General features: G+C 37.5%; 1 protein-coding gene across 2 annotated transcripts in view; it reads right to left on the bottom strand.

Moving 5' to 3' along the window:
* The window catches only part of KIF14 (kinesin family member 14), a 55,870-nt gene extending 31,074 nt beyond the window's left edge, over positions 1–24,796 (bottom strand). The window contains exons 1-16 of one of the 2 annotated variants that reach the window (XM_045787719.2): positions 24,419–24,796; positions 21,147–22,411; positions 18,961–19,215; positions 18,247–18,334; positions 16,717–16,815; positions 15,434–15,486; positions 14,598–14,628; positions 14,043–14,150; positions 12,979–13,095; positions 12,396–12,511; positions 10,816–10,988; positions 9,572–9,719; positions 9,244–9,307; positions 6,402–6,586; positions 3,165–3,267; positions 1,875–2,035 (exon numbers count right to left, since the gene is read on the bottom strand). In XM_045787719.2, the coding sequence (XP_045643675.2) occupies positions 1,875–2,035; positions 3,165–3,267; positions 6,402–6,586; positions 9,244–9,307; positions 9,572–9,719; positions 10,816–10,988; positions 12,396–12,511; positions 12,979–13,095; positions 14,043–14,150; positions 14,598–14,628; positions 15,434–15,486; positions 16,717–16,815; positions 18,247–18,334; positions 18,961–19,215; positions 21,147–22,297 (2,852 nt within the window). In that variant the 5' untranslated portion in view covers positions 22,298–22,411; positions 24,419–24,796. The remainder of the gene's footprint in view (positions 1–1,874; positions 2,036–3,164; positions 3,268–6,401; positions 6,587–9,243; positions 9,308–9,571; positions 9,720–10,815; positions 10,989–12,395; positions 12,512–12,978; positions 13,096–14,042; positions 14,151–14,597; positions 14,629–15,433; positions 15,487–16,716; positions 16,816–18,246; positions 18,335–18,960; positions 19,216–21,146; positions 22,412–24,418) is intronic. The other variant, XM_045787718.2, reaches the window with a different exon arrangement.
* Between the last annotated feature and the right edge of the window lie 808 nt (positions 24,797–25,604).

Here is a 25,604-nt window from a genome sequence, read left to right as displayed (position 1 = left end):
GTGTGCACATGCAGGCACACAGGTAGGGGCTGAGGGAGAGGGTGAGAGAATGTCAGGTAGACTCCAACTGAGCCAGAGCCTAACGCGGGGCTCAATCTTATAACCTTGAGGTCATGACCTGAGCTGAAATCAAGAGTTGGACGCTTAACCAATTAAGCCACCCAATACCCACCAAAATAAGGGTATTTTATGTTTAACAATGGTTAGAACCAAAATTGTATTTCATGTATCAGTAACTTTTAATTCATGTTTAGGTCATAGGTTAGGGAAAATATTGAAATAACTCTAAAAATGTAATGAGAGCTGATAAAATAGATTGTATATTTTCAACCACCTATAATAATTTGACATTTTGTTAAGTCAAAACATTAAATTAGCTTTGTCATCTTTCAATATATAAGGGAAAAGCATCAAGGAGTATAAAAAACTAAAAGCTTCTTTCTTCTCAATAAAATCAATGCTCTAGGGATGCCTGGGTGGCTTAGTCAGTTAAGCATCTGCTTCTGCTCAGGTCATGATCCCCGGGTCCTGGGATCGAGCCTCATGTCAGGCTCCCTGCTTGGTGGTGAGTCTGCTTCTCCCTCTCCCTCTGTGATCCCTTTCCTTCCTGCTTGTGCTCTCTCTTGCTATCTCTATCACTATCTCTGTCTTTCTCTCTCTCAATAAAATCTTTAATAAAAATAAAAATAAAATCAATGCTTTAGCAACTACACTGTATAGAAATCTCCATCCCTAATTTCACTGAAAAAAGAATATCAAAAGAAAGAAGGCTAGTGTTGATGGGGGGGGCGGGGGGAGGACAACAAGAAGAGGTAGAATGGGGAGTCACAGTTTAATGGGGACAGAGTTTCAATTTGGGATGATGAAAAAAGTTCTGGAGATGAATAGTTTGATGGTTGTACACACTGTCAATACACTCAATGCCATTGAAATGTATATTTTAAAATGGTTAAAATGGTGAATTTATACTACATACATTGTACCACAATTTTTTAAAAAAGAGCAAAAGCAAGTTCAGACTTTTTAAAAGATAAAGTAGGATTAGCCCAATCCATAGTAGTCATTCTGATTCCTCCTCCCTTCCTCCTTGTTGGTCATCAAACATGGTTGATTCTTTCTCCTTAAAACTCTCTCCGACCCAACCACACTGTACTTCTCTTACTTCAACATCTCTGAGTGGCACTTGCAAGCTATGCTTGCTCTGCCTCTAGTCCATTCTCCAGACTTGGGTCAGGGTGAGCTTTAAAGCTGTGGTTCTGTCAGGTCTATCTCTTGTCCGCCTAAAATTTTTAATGATTCCATATCCTTTAAGATAAAGTCCTAACTCTCTAGTATTTTATGTATGTATACTTTATCAGTTAGTTTACAAAGATATTGCTTAAATCAGAAATCCTACGATATGGCATGAGCTAAAAATGGGGCAAAGAAAACAAAAAGGTTACACTCCCCTGTTTCACTGGCTAACTTCTAATGGCCTCTTGGGACTCCATTCCAAGGGATGTCTTCTCGTCCTCTAGAAAACTTTGCTGATTCCTGGTCAGGACTAGGAGTCACCCCTCACTCCATAAACGGCACACAGTGCAGAACTCTGTCATGGCACTCTGTCGCAACCATGTGTCAGCCCCATGAGATGATAAATTCCTCTGGTATAGTAGCTAAATTTCAGTTATTCTTTGTATTTCTAGTAGAGTGACAGATACATAATATCTGCTCAATAAATGTCTGCTAAATGAATGAATGTACCAAGAGAAAAGATCAGGTCACTAGAAACTAGCACCCAAAGAATTAACTGCCAGAGACTAGCACAATATGATTAACTCTCTCTTGCAGACCTCTCTCATACTCTTACTATTTATATCAACAAGAATACTTACTGTGACCTCTGTGCCATGAGCAACTCATTTTTTGCAAATTCAAAGTCTTTTGGACCCTCACTTGTAAGGGTATCTCTACCAGATGGTCTTTTTCCTTTCTGGACTTCTACCGGATGATTAAATCTAAAATAATGATCTCCACCTAGAATCACCCGATCACCCTAAAACACACAAAAAATTTACTACTTGAGGTGAGTCTAACCAAAAACTTACATAGGACAAATAATTAAGCTCAGCAATTCAATATAGTCTAAGATTAGTAATAATAAACATAAAAATCATAGCAACTAACATTTATTAAATACTTTCTATATGCCAATCACTGTGTTAAACAATTTACATATACGTGATCTCACAACAACCCAGTGAGATAATACTATTGTCTCAACTTGAGGAACAAGAAAGTTAAAGAGCACAGAGTTTAATAAAAACAATAAGCATTCACTGAGCTTACAATTTGCAGACATTGTGTTAAGAACTATAGATGAATTATTTCACTTAACCCTCCCCTGCCCCTGAAAGGTAGGATATATATGAAGTGACCAACTGTCTCGGTTTGCCTGCAACAGACTGGTTTACGCTTATTCTCCCAATGCAATTTTTTTTTAAGTTTTATTTATTTAAGTAAACTCTACACCCAACGTGGGGCTCAAACTCAGGACCCCAAGATCAAGAGTGGTATGCTTCGCATGCTCTTCCAACTGAGCCACCCAGGTGCCTGTCTCCCAACATAATTATTAAAAATGCTCTCGGGCACCTGGGTGGCTCAGTTGGTTAAGTGACTGCCTTCAGCTCAGGTCATGATCCTGGAGTCCCAGGATCGAGTCCTGCATTGGGCTCCCTGCCTTCCCCCCTCTCATGCTCTCTCTTTAATAAATAAATAAATAAATAAATAAATAAATAAAATCTTTAAAAATAAATAAATAAAAATAAAAATGCTCTCAACAGTGTCCCGACTTTGGTGATATACAATCACCCTAATTAAATAACTTTTTCCAAAAGTCACATAGCAAATAACCAGGGCTTACTTCCAAAGCCCAGCTCTTTACTGGACACATAATGGTGCTGTCAGTGGGGAGCTCTTCAGGTACTGGTTTAGAGTGATATAACTTTTATCTTTGCACAAATGAAGGCAATTAATGAATTAATAGAAAAGTGAATTTTAGAACTGGAAAGTCCTCAATCTAGTTCACAACCTTATCTTACAGAGGAGAAAACTGGGACTCACATAAATTGAACAACTTGCCCAAAGTCAAACCACTTATTAGATTTTAGCACTAACTGACTTACATGATGTAGTACTGTGGATTCCAAAATGTGCTTTCCATTTATATATGTTTTTGCTTCTCCAACTGGGATGATACTCACAATCCCATCAAAATTTTTTATCGTACTGTTAAGATAAGAAGTATATTGTTATAATTACAGGATAGAGGAAAAACAAAAAGGCAATACAAGATAATCCTGCCTGGGTTATTCCTTTGGTGTTAAGATTCATATCAATTTGTGACAAAAATAATGTAAAATTCTTTTATTTTCCTCCAACTACATTTTGAAGTTTTGGCAAAAAAAAACCTGAGCAATTCCATCCATCAGTAGTGGGAAGAATTTTCATTGTATGTATTTTAACTATAACTACTTAAAAAAAATACCAACCCTCTCCCCAAAAATAAAATAAAATGAAATAAATGCAAGGAAAAAACATTAGAAAACTGACAATGGTTACATATGAATGAAACACTGTTAAGTGTTTTATTTTTTAGTTACTGGTTTTATGTATGAGTTTTAATGATGAAGAGAATAACAAACATTTTCCTGTCATGAAAAGTAGGGTAATACAGAAGGAAAAGCATGGAGATAAAAACACACTCCTTAGTCATCTAACTAACTAGACCCTGACACTATGGAAAATCAGCTATAAATGCTACATATTCCTTTGAGTCTTTTTATTTAGAGAATAGGAAAGACACTCCAAAGTCCAATTCATCTTTAGATTAACTTGACAGAGAGGGAAAACCTGCAGCAAAAGCTGAGTCCCAACCCAAAACCTCTAACTGTTGATTAGGCTCCAAGATCTATAATTAAAGAGTAACAGTTTAGTTATAGCACCTAGAGAAAAGAATCTGGAAGGAATAGCTACCCCTCGGCAGTATGTCCCTCCCACCAGTCTAGTGTCTTAACCAGGTAAAGGTTTCAACAAGATCGACTTGTTCTGATTCCTTCTCTCTCCTAGGTCTGTCAACATTCCTTGGCCTGTCATTCTGAAACCTACACAATCTGGCTTCACCACCAACATTCTTTATCCACCACTATCTCCCCATAAGAACCACATCTTACTCTTAATCACCTACATCAGTACCCTGAGTTTGCCTTGACATCAGCTTCTCTCTTTTGAGTCATTTCTCCAAAATAGGAAGGATGTTATCTTTCTCATCCTTCAAGGCCCAACTTAAATGCTAGAAGCTTATCTTTTGGGCTCAAGCTAGAAGTGGATTTTACTTCTAAGTATTAAGAATGCAAGTCCCATGTAACATTAATATACACTGATATGTACCGGAGCTCTTTTATTCATTAAGCCCCTGTGTGCTAGACAGGTCTCGTCAATGAAGACAGACATGAAATCAATGCTCACGAAGTTCATGGTATAGTGAGTAAGGCAACAGTGATGAGTGTACTAAAACAGGAAATAGAGTGCCAGGCAAGCAGGGGACTTCCTAATCCCCTACTGGACTCCTAACACTTTGGGATTATGTTATGTATCTTTGCCACTGGTGTAAATAATACTACACTTATTTGTTACAGAAAACAGTTAACTAATAGAATAACAAAAGGACCTGAAGAAAAGGAGATGAGCATACCAGATATAAAGACATTATAAAGCTCAAATAATTAAGACTATGGAGTATTAGTGAGAAGAAAAAGACTTTGTTTTTGGAAATTTTTTATATGAACACTTCAGATCACAAAAGAAGCAATATACTATTTAATATATGATACTGGCAGAATTGGTTATTCACATGAGAAATAAACGAATTCAGACCTCTACTTTGCACCAAACAAAAAATTCCAGACAACTTAAGGGCTTAAAGGTGAAAACAAAACTTCAAAACATCTAGAAGAAAAGTTAGAAGAACACCTCTATGACCTCAATGTGGAAAGGATTTCTTAAACAAGACCACAGTTGTTGTAAGGGAAAAAGATTGATGCTATCTACAACAACAATAAAACAAAGAGCTTTGATCCATCATAAGGCACCAAAAGAGAGTGAAAAGATAAGCCACACACTGGAAAAAAGATACCTGCAACACATAAAACATAGGGTTGGCAATCAGAATATATAGAGAATTCTTATAAATTACTAAGAAAAAACAATCCAACTGAAACATGGACAAAAGACCTGAACAGGAAGTCATAGAAGAGCAAACTAAATAACCAATAAATACATGAAGAGATTATTAGTCAGAGAAATGCAAAATGAATCCACAATGAGATACCATATCATGTCCACTAGATGGGCATAAATTGAAGTCTGCCAGTACCAAGTGTTGACAAGGATGTGGCGTAATATATACTCTCAATGCCAGTGGAAGTAAAAATTCATAACCATTTTGGAAAACTGCGAAATTACCAAGTTGAATAAGAACATACCCTACAATCTAATATCTCAAGTATTTTTAGATATAATTTAAGAGTGTTTCCCAAACTTTAAAAATTATTATTATAGCATAATTAGAAAATCACAATATATACAGAGCAGATTGTGGTAAATAGAAAGTTAGACATGACTAGTCTGGTAGGTTAGGCCTCCCAAGTTCCTACTGGCTAGTCCTTCAGAGCTCATATCTCAGTTTATCATCTGGGAAATTCACTCTAGAGACACTCTTCACATTTGTACCAAGAGATATATATAAGAATATGCATAGCAATATTGTGATAGCAAAAAATGAGAAACAACCTAAATGTCTATCAACAAAAGAGAGAGATTATTATAATAGTAAAGGTAGATAAATGCACACAGTAAGATACTTCACAGCAGTAAAAATAAAAGAACATCAAAATGAATGAATCTTGAAAACACAACATGGAGCCAAAGCAGTTTGCATATACTACCATCCCGACAATATGTATACAATCATTCAATTCATATGAACAAAATTCACGTGAAACAAAAAATTTTAAATTTGACCATCCAACCAAAAATCCTGCCATATAAGATGGATAGAAGTTTAATTTCATGCCAATGATTATAATTCCAAGAAACGAAATGATCCCTCAACCAACAGATCACATACACCAAAACAGAAATAGAGAGCTTACGCTGTACCTCATACCGACAGTAATTAACCTAACTTCCTTACAAAACACTCAAAATGTCTCTTTTTCCTGGATAAAGAATGCATTTGAAGAATTATACCAAAGAAACCGTATACATGAATGCCTCATGTGAAGGAAACCACACAGATCAAGATACGGAAGACTACTAAAAAAATGACCAGGAGCCTTTTTATTTTTAGAAGGATAACATACCAATGATCATCAGCAATCAGCACCCCAGATAATTGAATATCGTGGCTGGAGTTTGGTTTATACTTTCCGACTGTCGTCGTTCCCTCTTTTATCATATATAACAGCATCTCTGATAGCTGAGGATCTTCATTGAGATTGACGAGGTTTGGCAAATGGTTGTCCATTTGAAATGTAATTCCTGCTTTCTAGTGGAAGTCAGAAAATAAATGAACCTTAACAAAGAGCAGCAAATTATTAAATCCACCTAAAATAAATGGTCAACGTTAAACATTAAAATCACTGCATGTGAAGTCTCAATAAAGGTTTCTTAGAATATTTCTTTCATGATTTCCCCGGGACTGTTACCATCACACTTAGACTTTTAGAGTTATGTTGGCCTTTCTTTGACCTTCACCAACCTGAGCCCCCTCATGCATCCATCCGTCACCTCAAACTGTGCCCTTTCTTAGTGACTGATTGTCTTCAGAATGGATCAACTCCTTTTGTTGCATCTTTACTGCCCTTACCTTAGTTCAGACCCTTATTACCTCATACTTGAACCACTGCGGCAGCCGCCTGATTGCCTTGCCAACAATTTCTCCTGTTTTCAGTTCATCTTACATCCTATACCAAATCAATTCTCCTGAAAGGGTATTCCCAAAATGTCAACTCCCCGGTCAAACATTCTCAATCACTTCCCACTTCCTACAAGATAAAACTCAAATTACTTAGCCTGAAAATCAATAAACTAACCATAACATATCCTGCCCACTGCGTCTCCTTATGACCATGTACAAATGCTGCTCCAAAATCACTGATCCACACACCTTCTTCTGAGGACACCTTACGCTTTTGCACCTTTGCTCTCATACAATTTTCCTTTCCTAGAATGCACTCTTCCTTTTTTCTACCTATCCAAATTTTACCCAGGCTCTAAATCTTCAAAACTCAAATCTCACCTCTTCTATGAGGCTGGACTCACCACTCCCAAGGAATATTCCCCCCTCCTCTCAATTCTTCTAGTACTTTGCCTACCAGTCATTTGAAATATTTCCTTTACTGCCAATACCTTTGCCCTTGACCCACGCTCTCCAATCTCTTTCAGAACCTCCTTCCATTAAGGAGTTTGATTCCTATAAGAAAGTTTAAGTGTCTTCCATCCTTTAAAGAAACAAAACCAAAATGAAAGAAACAAAACTTCCCCACGATCTCACAGCCCCTTTCTCTGACTTTTCACTCAAGGTTTTCAGAGTTTACATGTATGGCCCTATTTCCTTAGTCACTCCTCAACCCACTGTCATCTGACTTCTTTCACCACCATGATGACTTCATAATTTCACAATGCAATGCACACATTTCAGAAACCTGGGCATCATTCTTGACTTTTCCATTTCTCTCAATATCCTCACATATCCAAAAACACCCTCTGAGCCTATCAGTTTTACCTCCTTTCTATCTCTTGAATCCAACTCCTCCACTAGCCATCCCCACTGCCACTGCCTTACTCCAGCTCTCACCACCTCTTGCCTTCACCATGGCAACAGCCTCCTAGATGAGTAACCTTCCCAGCCAGCATCAGTCTTTCCTCCCTCAAGTCCACCATTACCGGAAGAATCTATTTAAAACCCAAGTCTGTCCGTGTCACTTCCTTTACATTTCAAAGGTTCAGTGGCTCCCAGTCACCTAAATTCAAGTTCCTCACCATGTCATGATCTGAATCCTGCATCTCTCTCCAGTCCAATCTCTGTCACCACCATTAATATACAAGTTCTGAATTCTGTGGACATCCAAGCTGTGTTGTCCCTCCATGCTTCTGAACATGGGATTCATTGCTTAGAAGTCTTGACTTTGGTAGCCTAACAAAATCTTGCTTAGCTGTCCCTTTCTCTTAGGAGTCCTCCTTAATAACCATCCTCATCAAAGTTAATTACTCCCTCCTATCTTCTGCTTCTCTTCCTTTTACATGCTTTTCATTGCCTTAGGTTGAACCATACGACACTCCCAGTGTTCAACCATTTCTTACCTAAAAAATGGCAGCATCATATGGTTCAACCTAGTCAAGTCACACTGCATTTCAGTCATCTATTTACAGTATAAACCTCCCTTTACATAAACCTCCCTCTTGGAGGGCCAAAACTACATTTTATTCGTCTTGGCACCCCCCCCCCATGCCTGGCACAGAAAAAACATTTAATATTTATTGAACCAAAGTGAATGGAATTAGATGGTTTATTTATATTTTAACTTTCTAACATAGCTATGAGCTCTAAGTATATCAGAATCTTTTTTTTTAAAGATTTTATTTATTTATTTGACAGAGATAGAGACAGCTAGTGTGAGAGGGAACACAAGCAGGGGGAGTGGGAGAGGAAGAAGCAGGCTTCCAACAGAGGAGCCTGATGTGGGGCTTGATCCCAGAACTCCAGGATCACGCCCTGAGCCGAAGGCAGATGCTTAACAACTGAGCCACCCAGGAGCCCCTAAGTATATCAGAATCTTTTTTTTTTTTTTTAAAGATTTTATTTATTTATTCAACAGAGATAGAGACAGCCAGCGAGAGAGGGAACACAAGCAGGGGGACTGGGAGAGGAAGAAGCAGGCTCATAGCAGAGGAGCCTGATGTGGGGCTCGATCCCATAATGCCAGGATCATGCCCTGAGCCGAAGGCAGACACTTAACCACTGTGCCACCCAGGCGCCCCAGTATATCAGAATCTTGATCTTGACACTTCTTTGTACTATTTCTCTTTATGGCATTGCTTGGTATAGAGTCAGTATGCAATGAGTATTTGAGAAATTAGATTTACATATGTACTGTCATCTTTATTTAATTTTCAAATTAGTTTAGAGAGTTGAAATGATACCTGTAACTCCTTTGTTTCTTGAAGTTTTCTTCTTTCAGCTTGTTCAAATTTTTCTTTCCACACTCTTTCCAAAGACAAACAAAATAATAGAGTTAAAAATATCCAGATGCATAAGATTAAGAATTAAAGACCATCAATAAAGATTAGGAAACCACTTAGGAATATTTATAATATGATAGTCTGGGAATGGACTGTTCTATTCATACAGAAAGTACGAAAACAGAGCCACAGATCCCTCCTAAACTCCTCCCTCTCCACCAATCCCAGCCCCAACAGTCTAATGATTCCAGGCAACACACTGACATCTAAAATATTGACTATATTCCACCTTTGCATTTCTGCCATGTCTCTCTCCTGTTGATGCAGTTTCATTCTTAAGGATGTTATTTCTTGCCGGCACAGCCTATATCGTTCAGGGTCAATATTTCGACTGTTTCTTTGAGCAGCTTTTAGCTTTTCAATTTCTGCTTTCAATTCTAAATATTCATTTTAAAAAATGCACAATTAATAACATTTGATATATAATAATTACCACAGTAGGCACAGTCCTCCAATCTTATTTCGAGTTTTAAATATTACTAAAGATTATTTACAGAAATCAATTTTACTTTACTTGCATTACTTATACATTTCTACTTCACCTTAACCTGAAAAAGTGCTCCCATCTTAATGAATTTCCCCCCTCATAAGTAATATGGTCATATAATGTATTGTCCAAAGTAGGACACTTTTGAGAAGCGCTGTTAATCACGTTGATGCAGCAGACATAAGCCAGAACTGTCCCAAGGCAAACCTTACTCATAAAGACATGTTGGATAAAAAATCAAAGATTTTTCAAGCTGGAGTTCAGAGTACTTCTTTTTAATGAAAATAGCCCTATTTGTGAAAGAGAGGGGAATCCAAAAGGGAGAAGATGGACTGTAATACAGCAAATTCATTCTTCTCTGGCCTGCTTCTCTGAAGTAAACATTTACCCTCTGCTGCTCACAGGGCCAGAGGACAAAGGACCATGAAACGATGGTAGTTCCACATAAGCAAAGCGAAAACTGCACAAATCAAGGTTCCTTACAGGTACTCAAGTCCATCCTAAGCAAGTGATCCCCAAGAAATACACAGAAAGTAGTACTGAGCATAAATGAAGTTAGGCCTATGCTAGAAACTCAAGCCTTCAGATCACTATCCTTTACATCAACGAACTAAGCCAGAATAGAGCTGATAAACAGAATGACAATGGAGGAAAGGTCATAAGAGGAAAAGTAATAAATCACAGTATTGCTATTCTGCTGCACACATCTGACTCAGTCTATAAGATTATTTTTCTATGCTTGCCATTTCCCCTTTACCCACTCTCTATTTTCTGTCTTTTTCTGCTTGTTTTCCCCTTACTAATTCTCTTTCCCATCATCCTTCCATCTCTCTTCCCGCATCATTGTAGAATGATGACTAGTATCTATTATAAGTAGGTATGAAAGAAAAATCTTTAATTTTCTTAAGTTGCGTATTTTCATGACTGAGATTAATATTTGAGATTTAACTGTTACAAAATAATTAAATGTTTAGAAAAATCTTCACCTCTAATCAACTTAGCATTCATATCTTCATTTACTTTGGCGATATTGACTATCATTCGGGCTTGGCTGGCATATCTCAGTGTGCTTAATGTTTCTTCAATGTTGTTGGCAGCGGGACTGATGGTAGCAATCATTGCAGTTTTTGAATTTCCACCCAGACTTTCTTTTAACAGCCTTCAAGGAAAATAAGTTATAATTAGACTATGTTTCTACAACAACCTAATAGCAGTAATTATGTAGAAAGCACAAAACAAACTAATAGGGTATATGATACAGGATTATACTGTTCACTCACATACCATTCAGGACTTTTTACTTTTATTTTTTTTAAGTAAGCTCTACACCCAATGTGGGGCTTGAACTCATGATCCTGAGATCAGGAGTCACATGCTCTATGGACTGAGCCGGCCATGAGCAACACCATTCAGAACTTTTATGGTATTTGTAGTTATTTTTAGATCTCATGAACATTTTGTTTTATCTTATACTTTTTATATTGTTTCATGAAACAGTAACTGGTACAAAGATTTAAAATATGGTTAACCATCAAATATTTAGTAAGATACCACTCCCCATGCCCCAGACTAGACTGTGAGCCACTTCAGGAAAGAAACTACGTGGGTTGGTCATCTCTGTATTCCCAGTGCTACCACAACCTTTAGGAACAGGTGCTCAATAAATATTGAAAATGATGAATGGGCATATAAACAAAAATTTTGTTTTCCACTATATGCAAAAGCCCCCTTTTAGAGGAGAAAAGATAATATGAGACTAAAACACCTTTGTTAATGCAGAATGAATTTCACTATTCTTAGCTTTCAAAAAGAACCAAAAAAATCAGATTTTCCCTTAAATGTTTTCAGGTGACAACTACATTCTTATAAACCAATTATAAAGACACACAGTGGTCGGGAGGGCCTGGGTGGCTCAGTCAGCTAACCGTCAACTCTTGATTTTGGCTCAGGTCATGATCTCAGGGTCCTGAGATCGAGCCTCGCATCGGGGCTGTCAAGGAGAGATGCAGCCCTTATCAAAATTATATTAATGTTTATCACAACTGGATGTTAAATCTATACAGATGTAATTTGAATGTAATGTATCTGATTAATGAAAAATTTTCATTAACAAAAACTCTTACTGAACACTTAAATGCTAGTCAGTGGGTGCCACACAAAACAATTTCACTTTACACACATGGCAACATGTCTGGAGGTATCATATATGCTCAAACATTAAGCACTAGAAATAGTAAGTATAGTACTAGTTGTTTATACTAGTACAGCACATACTATGCATTAAGAGTTTCATAGCAGTTATTTAATCTTCACTATAACCCTAAAAGGTAGGTATTGTTATTTTCCTCATTTTACAGACGAAGAAACAGATTAGAACATGAAGTGATTTGCCCGAAGTCACAGAGCTTATAGGATGCAGAGCCAAGGTTCAGATCCACGTAGTCTGGCTCTAGAATTCACGCTGCTAAGCACTTCTTCTCTGTTCCAAGGCTATATGAAGTCAGTTCTCTTCCCCATAATATTCATTATATTTTATAGAGTTCTTTGTACTTCAAAAGATACTTGCCATGTAAGAACAGATTCACGGTAAGGAATAAAAACTCTCTTTCGGTTTGCTTGTTCAGAAAGTGCAGATATAACCTTTCCCAATGTGAGCAAGGACTTGTTAATACTCACACCTTCCTGTATACAAGATAAAAACATCTAATTTAAAATAACTGCTCAGCAATACATTTATTTCACAAATACATTCCTTCCCTCATATAATTACCAAGTAAATATTTTCTTCCATAAACTACCAACTTTCTTATAACTCAAAATTACTAATTTTCTTTGAAAATTAATCATAACCCAAAGTAAAGATCTCTCTTTAAACCACAGCAGTGCAGTCTATAAACTACAGATAAAGATAGTTTTTGTTTTTGTTTGTTGTTGTTGTTAAATATATTTAGTTTGCAATCTCCTAAAAATAATGCCCTGGGGAATAAGTTTTATTAAAATGAGAAAAGCCTCATTTTTTTTTTTTAAGATTTTATTTCTTTTAAGTAAACTCTATACCCAGCATGGTTTCGAACTCACAACCTCGAGATCAAGAGTCACATGCTCCACTGACTGAGGCAGCCAGGCGCCCCAGAAAACCTCATATATACCTTCAGTCGATCTCCGCTGGTTTGAGCTGTGGAACAGCGCTCACTGCCTGCCAGATCTATCAGGTTTATCCGACTCGTTATTCTGTGATCATGTTCTTCCCCTTCCACAGATTCTGTCTATAGCAAAGGACGTTAAAATAATATGTCATAAATTCTTCCATGACTTGCTATCAATGTAAGTCTTGAAAGGGAAAGTTATACAAGATTACAAACCACTCATTTATTCTTTAAATTACCTTTTCACAAATGTGCAATCATTTATAATTTATAATAAACATTCAAGAATACGTGGAGCAATGCTTGCATTATGCCAAAATAAAGGAAATGACATTAAAGAGATAAAAAACTCACAACTACCCAATTATATTAAGGAAACAACCATAAATAGAGCAAAGGCTTAATGTACAAAGGTATTATTTATCCCAGCATGAAAGGAGCAAGGTATTTATTTATTTGATTTATTTAAGTAATCTCTATACCCATCATGTGGCTCAAACTCACAACCCCAAGATCAAGAGTCACATGCTCTTCTGACTGAACCAGCCAGGTGCCCCAAAGGAACAAGATATTTAAAAGCAACATAAATGTCCAAAAGTAGAGGAACTGGAATAGTCACTGGAATATTATACAGCTATGAAAAATATTTGGCGAAGACTTTTAATGGCCTAAAATTATTGCACATTTTATAAATTTGTTTAAGTGTGATTGTAAAACAACTAAAATACTATATACCAAAATGTTTAGAGGGGCTTTATTTGAGCAGTGGAACCTATGGCTGAGTTTTTGAAAATCTTTGACTTTCTGATATGTTTTTCCAAATACTGTACAATTACCATGTATGGAAAACATATTATCATACCCTAATATTATTATCATACTAATATCAATGATATCATAAATTAATAATCCTATATTATTGATTTTTCAAACAGTAAAAAAAATACTGCCATATATACAAAAGTCATTCAGTTACTGTGTATACTAAAATCCAAATATATTATACATTTATATTACCAGACTCTTACTTTTGATTTAAAGAATAAAATAATCAGCAAAAAGAATACCTTGGTCTGAGTCATCACCAGGGTGAAAACCGAATGAGAGCGAGAGCTTTTATCGTTCATACCAGTAGCAGCAGTTGCTCTTTGTTTATTTCCCAATTCTAGCCAACTCTTACAAGAAAGAAGAGAGGGAGGTCAGAACTGCAAACTAAAATTGATTGGAACAAATTAAGAAACAACAAAGTTAAGTAAGCATGTTTGGCAACATATACGCACTTTATAATCTGTTTATAAAATGAAATTAATAAATGTTTGTCATTTAATAATTTGTATTCCCACTGTCAATTTTGCTTCCATCACAGATATCTGAATCAGGAAATGACACCTTTAAAAGACTATTTCAATAATGCTAAGCTGCTACGATAGTCAACTTTTATTTTTACCTCAGAAGAGTAATTCCTTTGATTGAAGTTTAACAAACAAAATCAGCTCATAATGAATTAACAAGATTAACCTTTTACGTATGCAAGTAGCAATTAAGGAGAAATATTCTTATGAATACTTATGAGTATGATCTTTCTATCTAGTGGAAAGAAGATAAAATACAAGCAATCTTACCTGGATATCAGAGTAAGAACTGACAACATTCCTATTTTTAAAAAGGAAAAAGAAAATTGTTTTTACTGATAATTACACTCTTATTCTCATAAAACAATAATAATCTTTCAATCTTAAGACCACAGTTGAATAATTCATAGATATTATTATACTGACTCTCACAGAATCTTTCACTATCTCCATTCTTAAAGGGTAGAAAATGTTTTAATTTTACCGAAAAGTATGGTTTTTATTAATGAAGCAGTTTAGCTCTTAACACTATAATAGTCAAGTCTAAATCATGAGACCAAAACATATACTTGACATATATGTGGGGGTGGGTATGGTAGTATGTATGGGTCTCAACATAATCCCAGATTTATTGAATGGAGCTGAATTCATACCTAATCACTTCCCCTTTCCTTTAAAGAAAGCATTTGGAGTGTTCAAAGGTGAAATAAATGACCCTTAGCATGTTTCACACTCTCAACACTAAACTCATCTTAGCACCTTCTCCTCTCTTCAGCTTAAAGTAATAGATATAAAAAGCAGCTCAAAAGGGAAGGCTTCACTGAATGGGGAAAGGGGATAACAGGGAGAAAAACCAAGTATCTCACACACAGTATAACTAACACTCTACACGCCAGGCACTTTACAGGTGCTGTGAAAGTTATAAACAAATACAAAAACAAACAGTTAACACTCTAGTTGGAAAGAGAGGAAAAATTAATTGAACAACATCAGGGTAGAAGGATAAATAGTTATTCAGGGTTTCAAAGTTGGGGAAGCAAATGAAAACAACATTCAGTCTATTCATTACTTCTCTCCTCCTTGCTTTTGCTGTGCCAAACACTTACATTGACAGAGCTTCAACATACGGTCCAGAGACAGGATGCTCCCTTACTCTCAGCTAATAGAAGCAAACAGTAGCATTATTAAGGGCATAACAAGTATTTCATATTCATATAAAACATATTCATATGGTATATTTCACATAAAACACAATTTTAAATGATCTTTTCTTCTATATTTGGAGTTTAAGGCAAAGAGATTTGCCTTTACTTGACCAAGAGAAAATATAAAGGTTCTCACAAACACAAATCTGTAAGGCATAAGACACTGCTTCAGTATCACCAACTTTTCACAGTATGCCATAGTTCGCTGTAGCACCAAAAGTTTACTAGCTCTTTATTCTTAAGACCTGCAGTAGCTATTATCTCTATACTTTTAAATATCTCTCTAAAATATGTTCAGTAAATTTCAGTTAAAATTTTTTCCAGTTTTACATTATATGTTTTAAACTTTGTAACCAGAAATTTAAAACACATGTAAGTCAAAGAAGAGAATGTCAAGTTTAAGATTCTTGATGTTACCAACAATAAGCTATATGACTTTGAATAAGTCAAGTGACCTCTTTAGATTTTAGTTTCTTGCTCTCCAAGGTCTTTTTCAAAATTAAAAATTTTATATCCTTTTAAAGGAAAGACTATTTATTTGAGAGTGAGAGCATGCAGGGGGGTGGGTGCAAAGGGAGAGAGAGAATCTCCAGCAGACTCTCTGCTGTGCTGAGCGCAGAGCCCGATGAAGGGCTCAGTCCCACGACCGTGAGATCATGACCTGAATCAAAATCAAGAGTTGGAGGCTTAAGCAACTGAGCCACCCATGTACCCCCCAAATTTCACATTTTGATAGTTTTTTTAAAAGATTATGTATTTGTGGAACTTCCTATTTCAGAGAAAATATTATGTACGAGATACCAATTTACTAAATAATCAAATAAGATACATATTCTATAATAACAATACAATTCTTAAACTTCTACTGCTTTTTGGCTTTAGGGATTTGGTGTTTGATTTAAGTGGTCCAACTAAATCTTGAAACAAAAATTTAATCTTTAATTTTGATACAACATTTGCTTTAAAAGAGGCTAAATTTAATAACTAACTTAATTTCCACTAACAATGATGTTCAGTTTATTTACTATTTATTTGCTCATTTAGACTAGATCCCAAGCATTTGCTATCATACAATAGCGATTTTAGTGAAAATGCAAGCTATCTAGGTCATCTTGAGAACTAGTATAACTATATGCATTTATAAAAACAAATTAAAAACAAATCATAAATAGTTTCAATCTTACTGGTTGCTTTCTCTGCCCGTTTTCGCCTTTACAAACCAGAAGATCATGAATTTTTTCATTATATACTTCAAAAAAGCTCATTTCAAGGTGGTAGCTGACCTAGTAGGAGGAATAGAAACACAGCATGCAACTTATTTTAAAAACCCTTGCATTTTTTGCAAATCATATATCTGATAAGGTTCTAGTATCTGGTATATATAAAGGACTGTTACGACTCAACAGCAAAAAGACAAACAACCCAATTTAAAAACGGGCAAAGGACTTGAATAGACATTTCTCCAAAGAAGTTCTACTTACTAAGATCTCTCTAATATTCAACCTTACAGTCACAACCTTAGTCTAGCCCTGCTATGTTTCCTTCAAGAATAAGCTGTTATCCCTCATCTAAGAAAACCTTTAATCTTATATATTCTCACAGCACACTGTTCTTACTCTATCATAGTATTTACTTTAATTTATTTATCATTAAGTTGCCTGTACTTGGCTATTTACTGGTACATTTCTCCATTATACTCTCTTAACTACAGGGACTGGGTCTTTAAACTTCATATTCCCAAATCTTGCACAGTATTTCTCCTAATTTCCCTTATCATAAGAATCACTAGTGGGAAGTAGGAAAACTGTAAATTCCCAGCTGTAGCCCAGATGAACTAAACCAGAATCTCCAGAAGAGATTTTTTTTGCAAGTGTACACATACATACACAAACACACATACACACAGTCAAACACACACACAAAAACCTGCCCCTGACACGTTCCTGGTAATTCTAATGATCAAGCAAATCTGGAAAAAATTGATCTAATAGACTGCTTGGCAAACAGCTGATGCCCAGTAAATACTGGCTGCATGTACGAATGAATAAGAGAAAGGGGAAGCCAGTACAGATTTTTCAGGTGTAGTGCAGTGTAAAGAGCATGGCTTTCGAAGTTGAATCTGGGTTCAAACTCCAGCATCACTACTCTCTGCTTCATGTTGTTCTAAAGTTTATGCCTACTGTCCTGAGTGAAGTCTGTGTGCCTGCCTGACTACAAACATAACGGCCACATTATAAGCCACGACACATACACAAAGGTAATAAAGTCGGAAAAGCTAGAGAGGACAGAAGAGATGATCCTTCTGTCATTACCCATCAAGGGGAATTTATTCTGAAATTTTGAATCTCCAACTTCTCTCCTCCATACCACTGTTCCAAAGGAGAACGATCTAGAACTTAAAATTACATCTCCCATTATTTCCTTAGGGATGATGACTCTGATTTTATTTTTATTTTTTAAGATTTTATTTATTTATTTGAGAGACAGAGAGGGTGATAGAGAGCATGAGAGCGGAGTGAGGGGCAGAAGGAGAAGCAGACTCCCCACTGAGCAGAGATTCCAATGTCAGGCTTGATCCCAGCACTCCGAGATCATGACCTGATCCAAAGGCAGACACTTAGCTGACTGAGCCACCCAGGCATCCCATGACTCTGATTTTAATTTGATTTGACTGTTTTCTAGTCTAATATGAAGCCCTACAGATGAGAACATACCTCTTGGGTTTGTTTTTTGGCTACTTGAGCAAAAAGATCTTCACAAAACCTTGGAATTATTCCTGGTTCTTCACTAAGTCCCATCATCCTGGAAAATACATAATGAATGGCAGGGGTGGAGAGGGATAAAACGAATTAGTGTTCTTTTAATTCTTTTTGGGGAAATGGGTTGGGGAGTGAATGGGAAGCAAGCTAATTAAACCACATTATTAATATCTAATAACCTAGGCTCTGAAGTCAGATCTTCCTGAATTCAAATCTTGATCTCACCACTTATTAGCTCTGTGATCTTAAACAAGATACTTAACCCCAGTAAATTTCAACTTCCTCTTCTAATGGGAATAAATAAGAGCTATCTAATTCAGAGAGCTGTGAAAAAATACAAGCAGAACCTTTAATACCATTTATTAGATAATTACTTTTAATTCTCACAATAATATTTACAAAATAACCTCTCTGGGCTTGGGTTTACACAAGACGTATTATGCACAGAAAAATGGGCCAATGACACTTACAAAGTAAACAGTATCTCCTGCACAAGCTAAAGCCCAGAGGTTAAGTAACATGCCCAAGTTTGCAGAACCAGTATATACAATGGATGAGATCTGAGCCCGGATCTGTGTGGTTTCAAAACTACATTCTCTCTATCAAACCATGCCGTTTCTCACCAAAGATTAAAACATTCGCAATAACTGTACCTGGAATAACACTTACGTATATGATTTTCCAGAGCCGGTCTGACCATAAGCGAAGAGACAGGTATTGTAGCCTTCGAAGGCGCGTTCTAGGAGCGGTACTGCTAGCGTCTCATAAACAGTTGTCTGGCTAGCATAGTTGGGATGGCATTCATCAAAAGACCAGAACGCAACATCATAAAGAAAATTATAAACTTGTTTCATGTCAGGATGTTCCACAGCTATTTCTTCCCCATTCATGAAGACCACCTGGGATGCTTTTTCGACCTTCTCTCTTTACAAAGAAGCACAAAGAAAAATAATAAGTTACTGTAATTATTTGGAGTATTATTCCATAGACTATAATAAGAACCTCAAAACTAGTTAAATACATTCCTCCAGAATAAAATAATCCTTTAGTTTTATGTGGAAAATGTAGACCAGCTAATATAGTGGGTTCCCAAATATATGTTTCCTACAGCTCCAGCGCCACTGCTTAAAGGGAAAATGGAGTCCCAGATCTGTTGTCTGAAAAATCACCCTACTTTTACAGGATTTTCCATCTTTTTCCTTTTTCTCTCGAGCTCTCCCTTCGCCCATCCCACCCACTATAATCTAACTATACCCTTCAGTCCAAATCTGGAGACTTTTTAATATACTATAAAGATGTTTCAGATGTGCAGATCTATATAAACCTGACCTGAAATGCAAATATAATTTCAACAAGCTCAGTTAAATGTAAGTCTCAATCATAAATCTCTTTGGGCTACTGCCTATTGTTACTGTTAATCCAAAGGTCCCTCCCTCTGTTAGATTATCTCCCTTAAAATCATGGATTTTCATGTGCATCCTTCTTTCATCTGAGACTTAGGTGGAAATCTTTCACTTACTCTATATCTGCAGAAAAATATTATCAGTCTTTGTCTGGTCCCAGATAGCCTTTTTTGCCCCAACTCTGCTTTATTTTTTATTTTTTATTTTTTTTAAAGATTTTATTTATTTATTCGACAGAGATAGAGACAGCCAGCGAGAGAGGGAACACAAGCAGGGGGAGTGGGAGAGGAAGAAGCAGGCTCATAGCGTTGGAGCCTGATGTGGGGCTCGATCCCATAACGCTGGGATCACGCCCTGAGCCAAAGGCAGACGCTTAACCGCTGTGCCACCCAGGCGCCCCCCCAACTCTGCTTTAGATCAGAATTTATCCTGGAAACTACTTGCTTCTTCAATGTGACAAGTGCCCCATCACCCTTGCTATCAGCCCAGTTTACATGGCTTATCTGATGAGACTCAAGTACTCGGTTCGTTACTAGTTCTCTTCAGGTTAGTCATCCATTGTGGGGTTTATTCCTACCAGCTCTTGTTTTTTCTGTTGCCTCTCATCCTATCATGATCCTTGAGGCCTGTCTTTGAGGTGTCCCCATTCTCTCCAGCCAACTCACCCTCAGTTCTCTCACTTACCACTAACCCCACACCTTCACTAACAGGCTTTAAAGCACTTGCACAACTTGCCTTTAATCACTGACCCTTTTGGTTCAAACTAGGGGTTCCTTCCCCCACGGCAGCAGTCACCATATCCTTTCACATCTTGCTTACATATACAACAGAGTTAACAACTACTACTCTGAAGTTTTTTGCAGTCACCCCACAAAACATTCAAAAATAATTAGATGCCACATTCACATTTTGTCATGTCCATCTTTCTCAGCCCTACCTGTAATCTGTGACTATCTCATCCACAATCACTTTGGAGAGAGATTTTTTTTACCATCAACATCAGATCTCATAAATCACTGCATTTCTAACTACTACATATCAGAGATGATGATGGGGATGATACTACGCCAGATGGGGTTTTGGAAGGACCTCTTTGGGGAATAAGCAACCTAACAAGTGCTCTTTTTAAGGGAAACACAGAAGAGCCCGCCACATATGGCAGATTTGAAAGCAGACTGCATTAGAGACTTGTCATTCTGATGTTTTCAAAGCAGTAAATCTAAAGAAATTTACATTTGCAAAATATGGTGATTTCAATGTTTTAATTTTGCACCCAATCATCAAAAATATTGAGGGTTTCTACAACTAAACCTAAAAGTTCTCTCTACCTAGAAATGCCACCACCAAGCTTGAAGATGCATGAATGAATGCACTCATTTTCCAAAGTCAGAGAGGAATCAGACACATTACATGTCACTAGTTTGGCCTTAGATTTTAAAAAGTGTAACATACCTCTTGCTGAAAGGCCTCACACGTACTGCCACTGTCACTTGACTGTTCTCTACTTTTAAGGGGTCTGTTTCTATAGACGTGTTCCGACCTGCCATTTCCTCTTCAAGAGGGAGTGTATTTTCTTGTGACCTTTCCCTTTCATTTGTTAGAAGAGAACTTCTTGGCTTTTGTTTAACTTGGAGGCCTGGCACCCTATTTTTCAGTGTCGATGCAGCTGGGCTCGTAAGCTGTGACGTGCCACACTTCGGTGTCCATTTGTGTCCTACGATGTACTTCGCAGGTGTTCTTTTCTCTAAGCTTTCAAATTTATTTGAATTTTTTGCCGTATCCTTCCCAATACTTCTATGATGTAAGTTTGCTGTTCCTGGCACTTTGAAGTTCACCTTGCTCTGAAGAGGCTTTGTTGCCAAGTGTCCAGAGGAAACAACTTTAGTCTGACTCTGGGGATCAGTGGGTGCTCTATTACTTAAGTATTTAAGTGCAACGTGTTCATTTGCCCCAGGGAGGGCAGAAAATGTTTCCTTGTGTTTTTCATCAGCCATCATTTCAATGTCTTTTGGGTCTTTGGCTAAAGGTACAAAAGATGCAGCGAAAGAGTCTTTATCATTATTTATAATTGTTACCTTTCTCCTCGCTTCCAGGGAAGCACAATCATTTTCTGTTGGGCTTCCCACATTCTGTGTTATTTTCCACTTTTTGACACAATCTGTTTGAGCTGTTTTCCACTTTTCCACAGAATCTGTTTGAGCTGTTTTCCACTTTTCCACAGATTCTGTTTTAGCACGACGTTGTAATGTAAGACGTGTCTCTGCAGTTTTTTCAGTTGAGGCTCCCAGCTCACTGCCGCACAAGGATGATTCTTTGTTCCTTGTCACTCTTCTCTGAAGTGCCAATCTACCTACGGGGTCAGGGGTAAGAGGTACCTCTCCTGTTTTTTTACAGGCAGAAATCACATAAGTACTATTTATGTCTCTGATTTTACTTGCAGATCTCAATAATGGATCATCACTTTCACATTCTGACATATCCGAATTCAAATGCAGCTTACGTCTGCTACTATGGGTGAGGACATTCAGTGATGAACTCTTTGGGGAAGAAGGTATACCAAGGACATCCCTGTTATTTCTATTATGTGCAGTGTATACTGACATTGTGGCAGCAAGTTGTTTTAAAAAAGAATGTTGGTGAAGAACCGAAGCTCTCCTTTAGATGTTCATTTGACTTCCAGCCATATTTTCTGTATCAGTTTCCAGTTATCTGCTAAACTGTTAACAAAAAAAAAATTAGATTGTAAGAGTATAAACAGGCATTAGAAAATATGAGAACCTTCCATTGTAAAAGTAACTCCCCAGAGGAATATGTTAGAATAAATCACAATCTCCTCCTCAGATACTGTTCCCAAGTAGCTTCAGACAAATCTCTGCCTTCAAAGAGCTTATAATCATTACGCAACAAATATTTACTGAGTCCCTATTATGTGCCAGACCCTCTGATAGATACTATGGATTTCAAAAACAAGACCCTGCTCCTATTTACCTGGTCTAGAGGAAATACACAGATTTCCCTTACATCAGGACACAGGTGCCAAGTGACTTAAAAAGATGCAAATAGTGCGTGTCAAAGAAGATATTCGAATGGCCAGTAAGCACATAAGAAGATGCCCAACATCACTAACCATTAGGGAAATGCAAATCGAAACTACAATGAGATACGACATCGCACCCTTTAGGATGGCTACTAACAGAAAAGCAAGCGTTGGCAAGGATGTGGAGAAATTGGTACCCTTGCGCACTACTGGCGGAAATGTAAAATGGCACAGCCACTGTGGAAAATAGTACTGAAGTTCCTCAAAAAACTAAAAACAGAATTACCATATGACCTAGAAATTCTACTTCTGGATATCTAACCAAAAGAATTAAAAGCAGGGTCTTGAAGAGATGTTTGTACACCCATGTTCACAGCAGCATTATTCGCGATAGCTAAAATACAGAAGCAACCCAAGCGTCCGTGGACAGATGAATGGCTTACCAAGATGTGGTATATGCATACAGTGAAATATTGTACAGCCTTAAAAAGAAATGCTGCAATATGCTACGACATGGATGAACCTTGAAGACCTAATGCTAAGTGAAATAAGCCAGTCACAAAAAGACAAATGTTGTATGCTTCCACTCACATGAGGTACTTGGAGTAGTTAAAATCATAAAGACAGAAAGTATAATGGGGCCAGGGGAAAATGAGGAGTTATTGTTTAGTAGGTAGAGTTTCAGATTTACAAGATGACAAAGGTTTATGGGGATGGATGGTAGTGATGGCTACACGGCAATCTGAATGTATTTAAGGATATACACTTAAAAATGTATACGTAAAAGCAGATGAGAGGATGCATGCTATGTGCATTTTAACACAATAAGAAAAAAAGAGGGAGGAGGATGGGGGGAGGAATGTGCAGGTCAGCAAAGATTTTTATTTAAGTACTCCCTGTTTGCAGAGTAGGAGAGGGACTACCAGAAACCCTGGCACCTAAATCAAAGACTGAACAAAGCATTTTGAGAATACCTGTTGAATGTATGTTAAATACAGGAATATCTCATGGAGATTAATTTGAGAGGGGTCACAAAACAGTATTCCCAAATAAATACCATAGACAATAACTACGGTAAGTAAATTAATTGCTTCTGTTGAGAAAAATTATGCAAGATTAGATAAGTAGACAGCTTGCCCTCTAGCAGTTAGACAACAAGCCAGACAGGTGTGTATGTAAATATGTCAACAATATCTATCCAGCATTAATGGTTTAAAAGAAAAAGAACAGCAGTGACAGCTAAAAGGCCTGGCCTCTAGTCAACTCTGCACCAAACCGGTAATATTGATGTAAACAAGTCTTTAAATTTGCATGCCTGGCTCTAACTTGTAAAATGACACTTGCTCAAATAGATACTGCTATGCAGGAATAAAATAATAGAAGTTAACCTTTAAGTAAGTCTTTTAAAGTTCTAAATAATAATCATTACCACTACCACCCCACCAAAAAAGGGGGAAAAAATCGTCAGGATATAAGCACCTTCCTTCAACCTTTTAACTAAAAGTATAGAATGTCCTATTACGGAAATACATTTAAAGGCAAGAAAAGATTCTGGAAATTCTACCGCAGCTAAAAACTATTTGCTACTTACACAAATAGATAGGGCTTTTTGTTTGTTTGGGAATTTTCGCCACCGGAGTTTAAAGAGGAGTGGAATGAAAAGAAATAGGGAAACTTAAGTCACAACCTGAACCAAAAGATCCCCGTGGATGGGTTCTCAGCTAGTTACTCCGAGGGCTGGGGCAGCGAGTGTACCTCTTAATGCCAACCGACTGGGCGAGGCTTCAGTGGGTGAGGCTGCTGGCCGAGGAGCCCTCAAGTCCGGCTTCCCGGTCCCCACAGAGGCGCCGCCCTCACGCGTCCTTCGGGGACCCCTTCTCCGCCGACCGGGATTCCGGGGTCGGTAGGGGACCCCGCGCTAAGGCCTCCACTCGCACCTCAGGGGTCGCCGGTAGAGAAGGCGACCGCACGCCCCCACAGCACGGATACTTCGCCCCTCTGCAGGGTTCCCCACTCTCAAAGACCTCCTCGAGGAAGTCCACACCACTCACAACCCTCACCGCGGGCTCCCTCTGCGGCCGCAATTTGAATGGGCGCCCTGCTTTCTGATTGGCTGCTGGACGTCGCGTCGGGCGCCGCGCCCTCGCCTCCTCCCGCCCCCAGGAAGTGCCGGTCGTTGGGTTGCTAAGATTCTAAACAGCAGACCCGCCCCCCCATCTCCTAGGCAACGGGGCCCGCCCCTCCCCGGGCCCAGCTGAGGCGTGGAGTTTAGGCACCTTTAAATCCGACTCTCCAAAGGGGCTGAATTCTGAGTCGCATCTGGCAGCCCGCTAAGATGAATTTTAAGTAAGAAGAGTGGCAGTGACAATTTGGTCGATCCTCAGTATAAAAAAATCATGGTCTATCCACCTTATAATGAAGTTGTAAAAATGGCTATTTGTCCTCAAGCTAAGCATAATAATTAACACGATTCTATTATTTCCTATGCAAAGCCTGGAGATAGAAAGTGTACAAAATGTCTCACATGGAATTGTTTCATTTAATCCTAAAAATTTTATGAGGCAAATATTAATATTATCCCCAGTTTCCCGATGAAATTTAGAGTTAAACTTATGAACAAGCAACCAGCAGGTGGTATAATTAGAATTCCGAAGCCACTGTCATTTAAGGTTTATCGGTTTCAATATATATTCCAATAAGATTTTGAAACGCAAAAAATGCATTCTGAAATATAACGATATCAATAAGAAACTCTAGTCAAACAGATGTTATAAGGCAACAGTATTTTTATTTTTTTATTTTTGTTTAACTTTTTTACTTTTTTAATTTTTTTTGAGCAACAGCATTTTTTTAAAAGGCAAAAGTGCAGGTAA

This window comes from Ursus americanus, chromosome 2 (assembly GCF_024610735.1).
Source record: "Ursus americanus isolate L20-20 chromosome 2, mUrsAme1.1.p, whole genome shotgun sequence".
Classification (NCBI taxonomy): domain Eukaryota; kingdom Metazoa; phylum Chordata; class Mammalia; order Carnivora; family Ursidae; genus Ursus; species Ursus americanus.
Note: the sequence above shows the minus strand (reverse complement) of the source record. Positions and strands in the feature narration are given on the sequence as shown.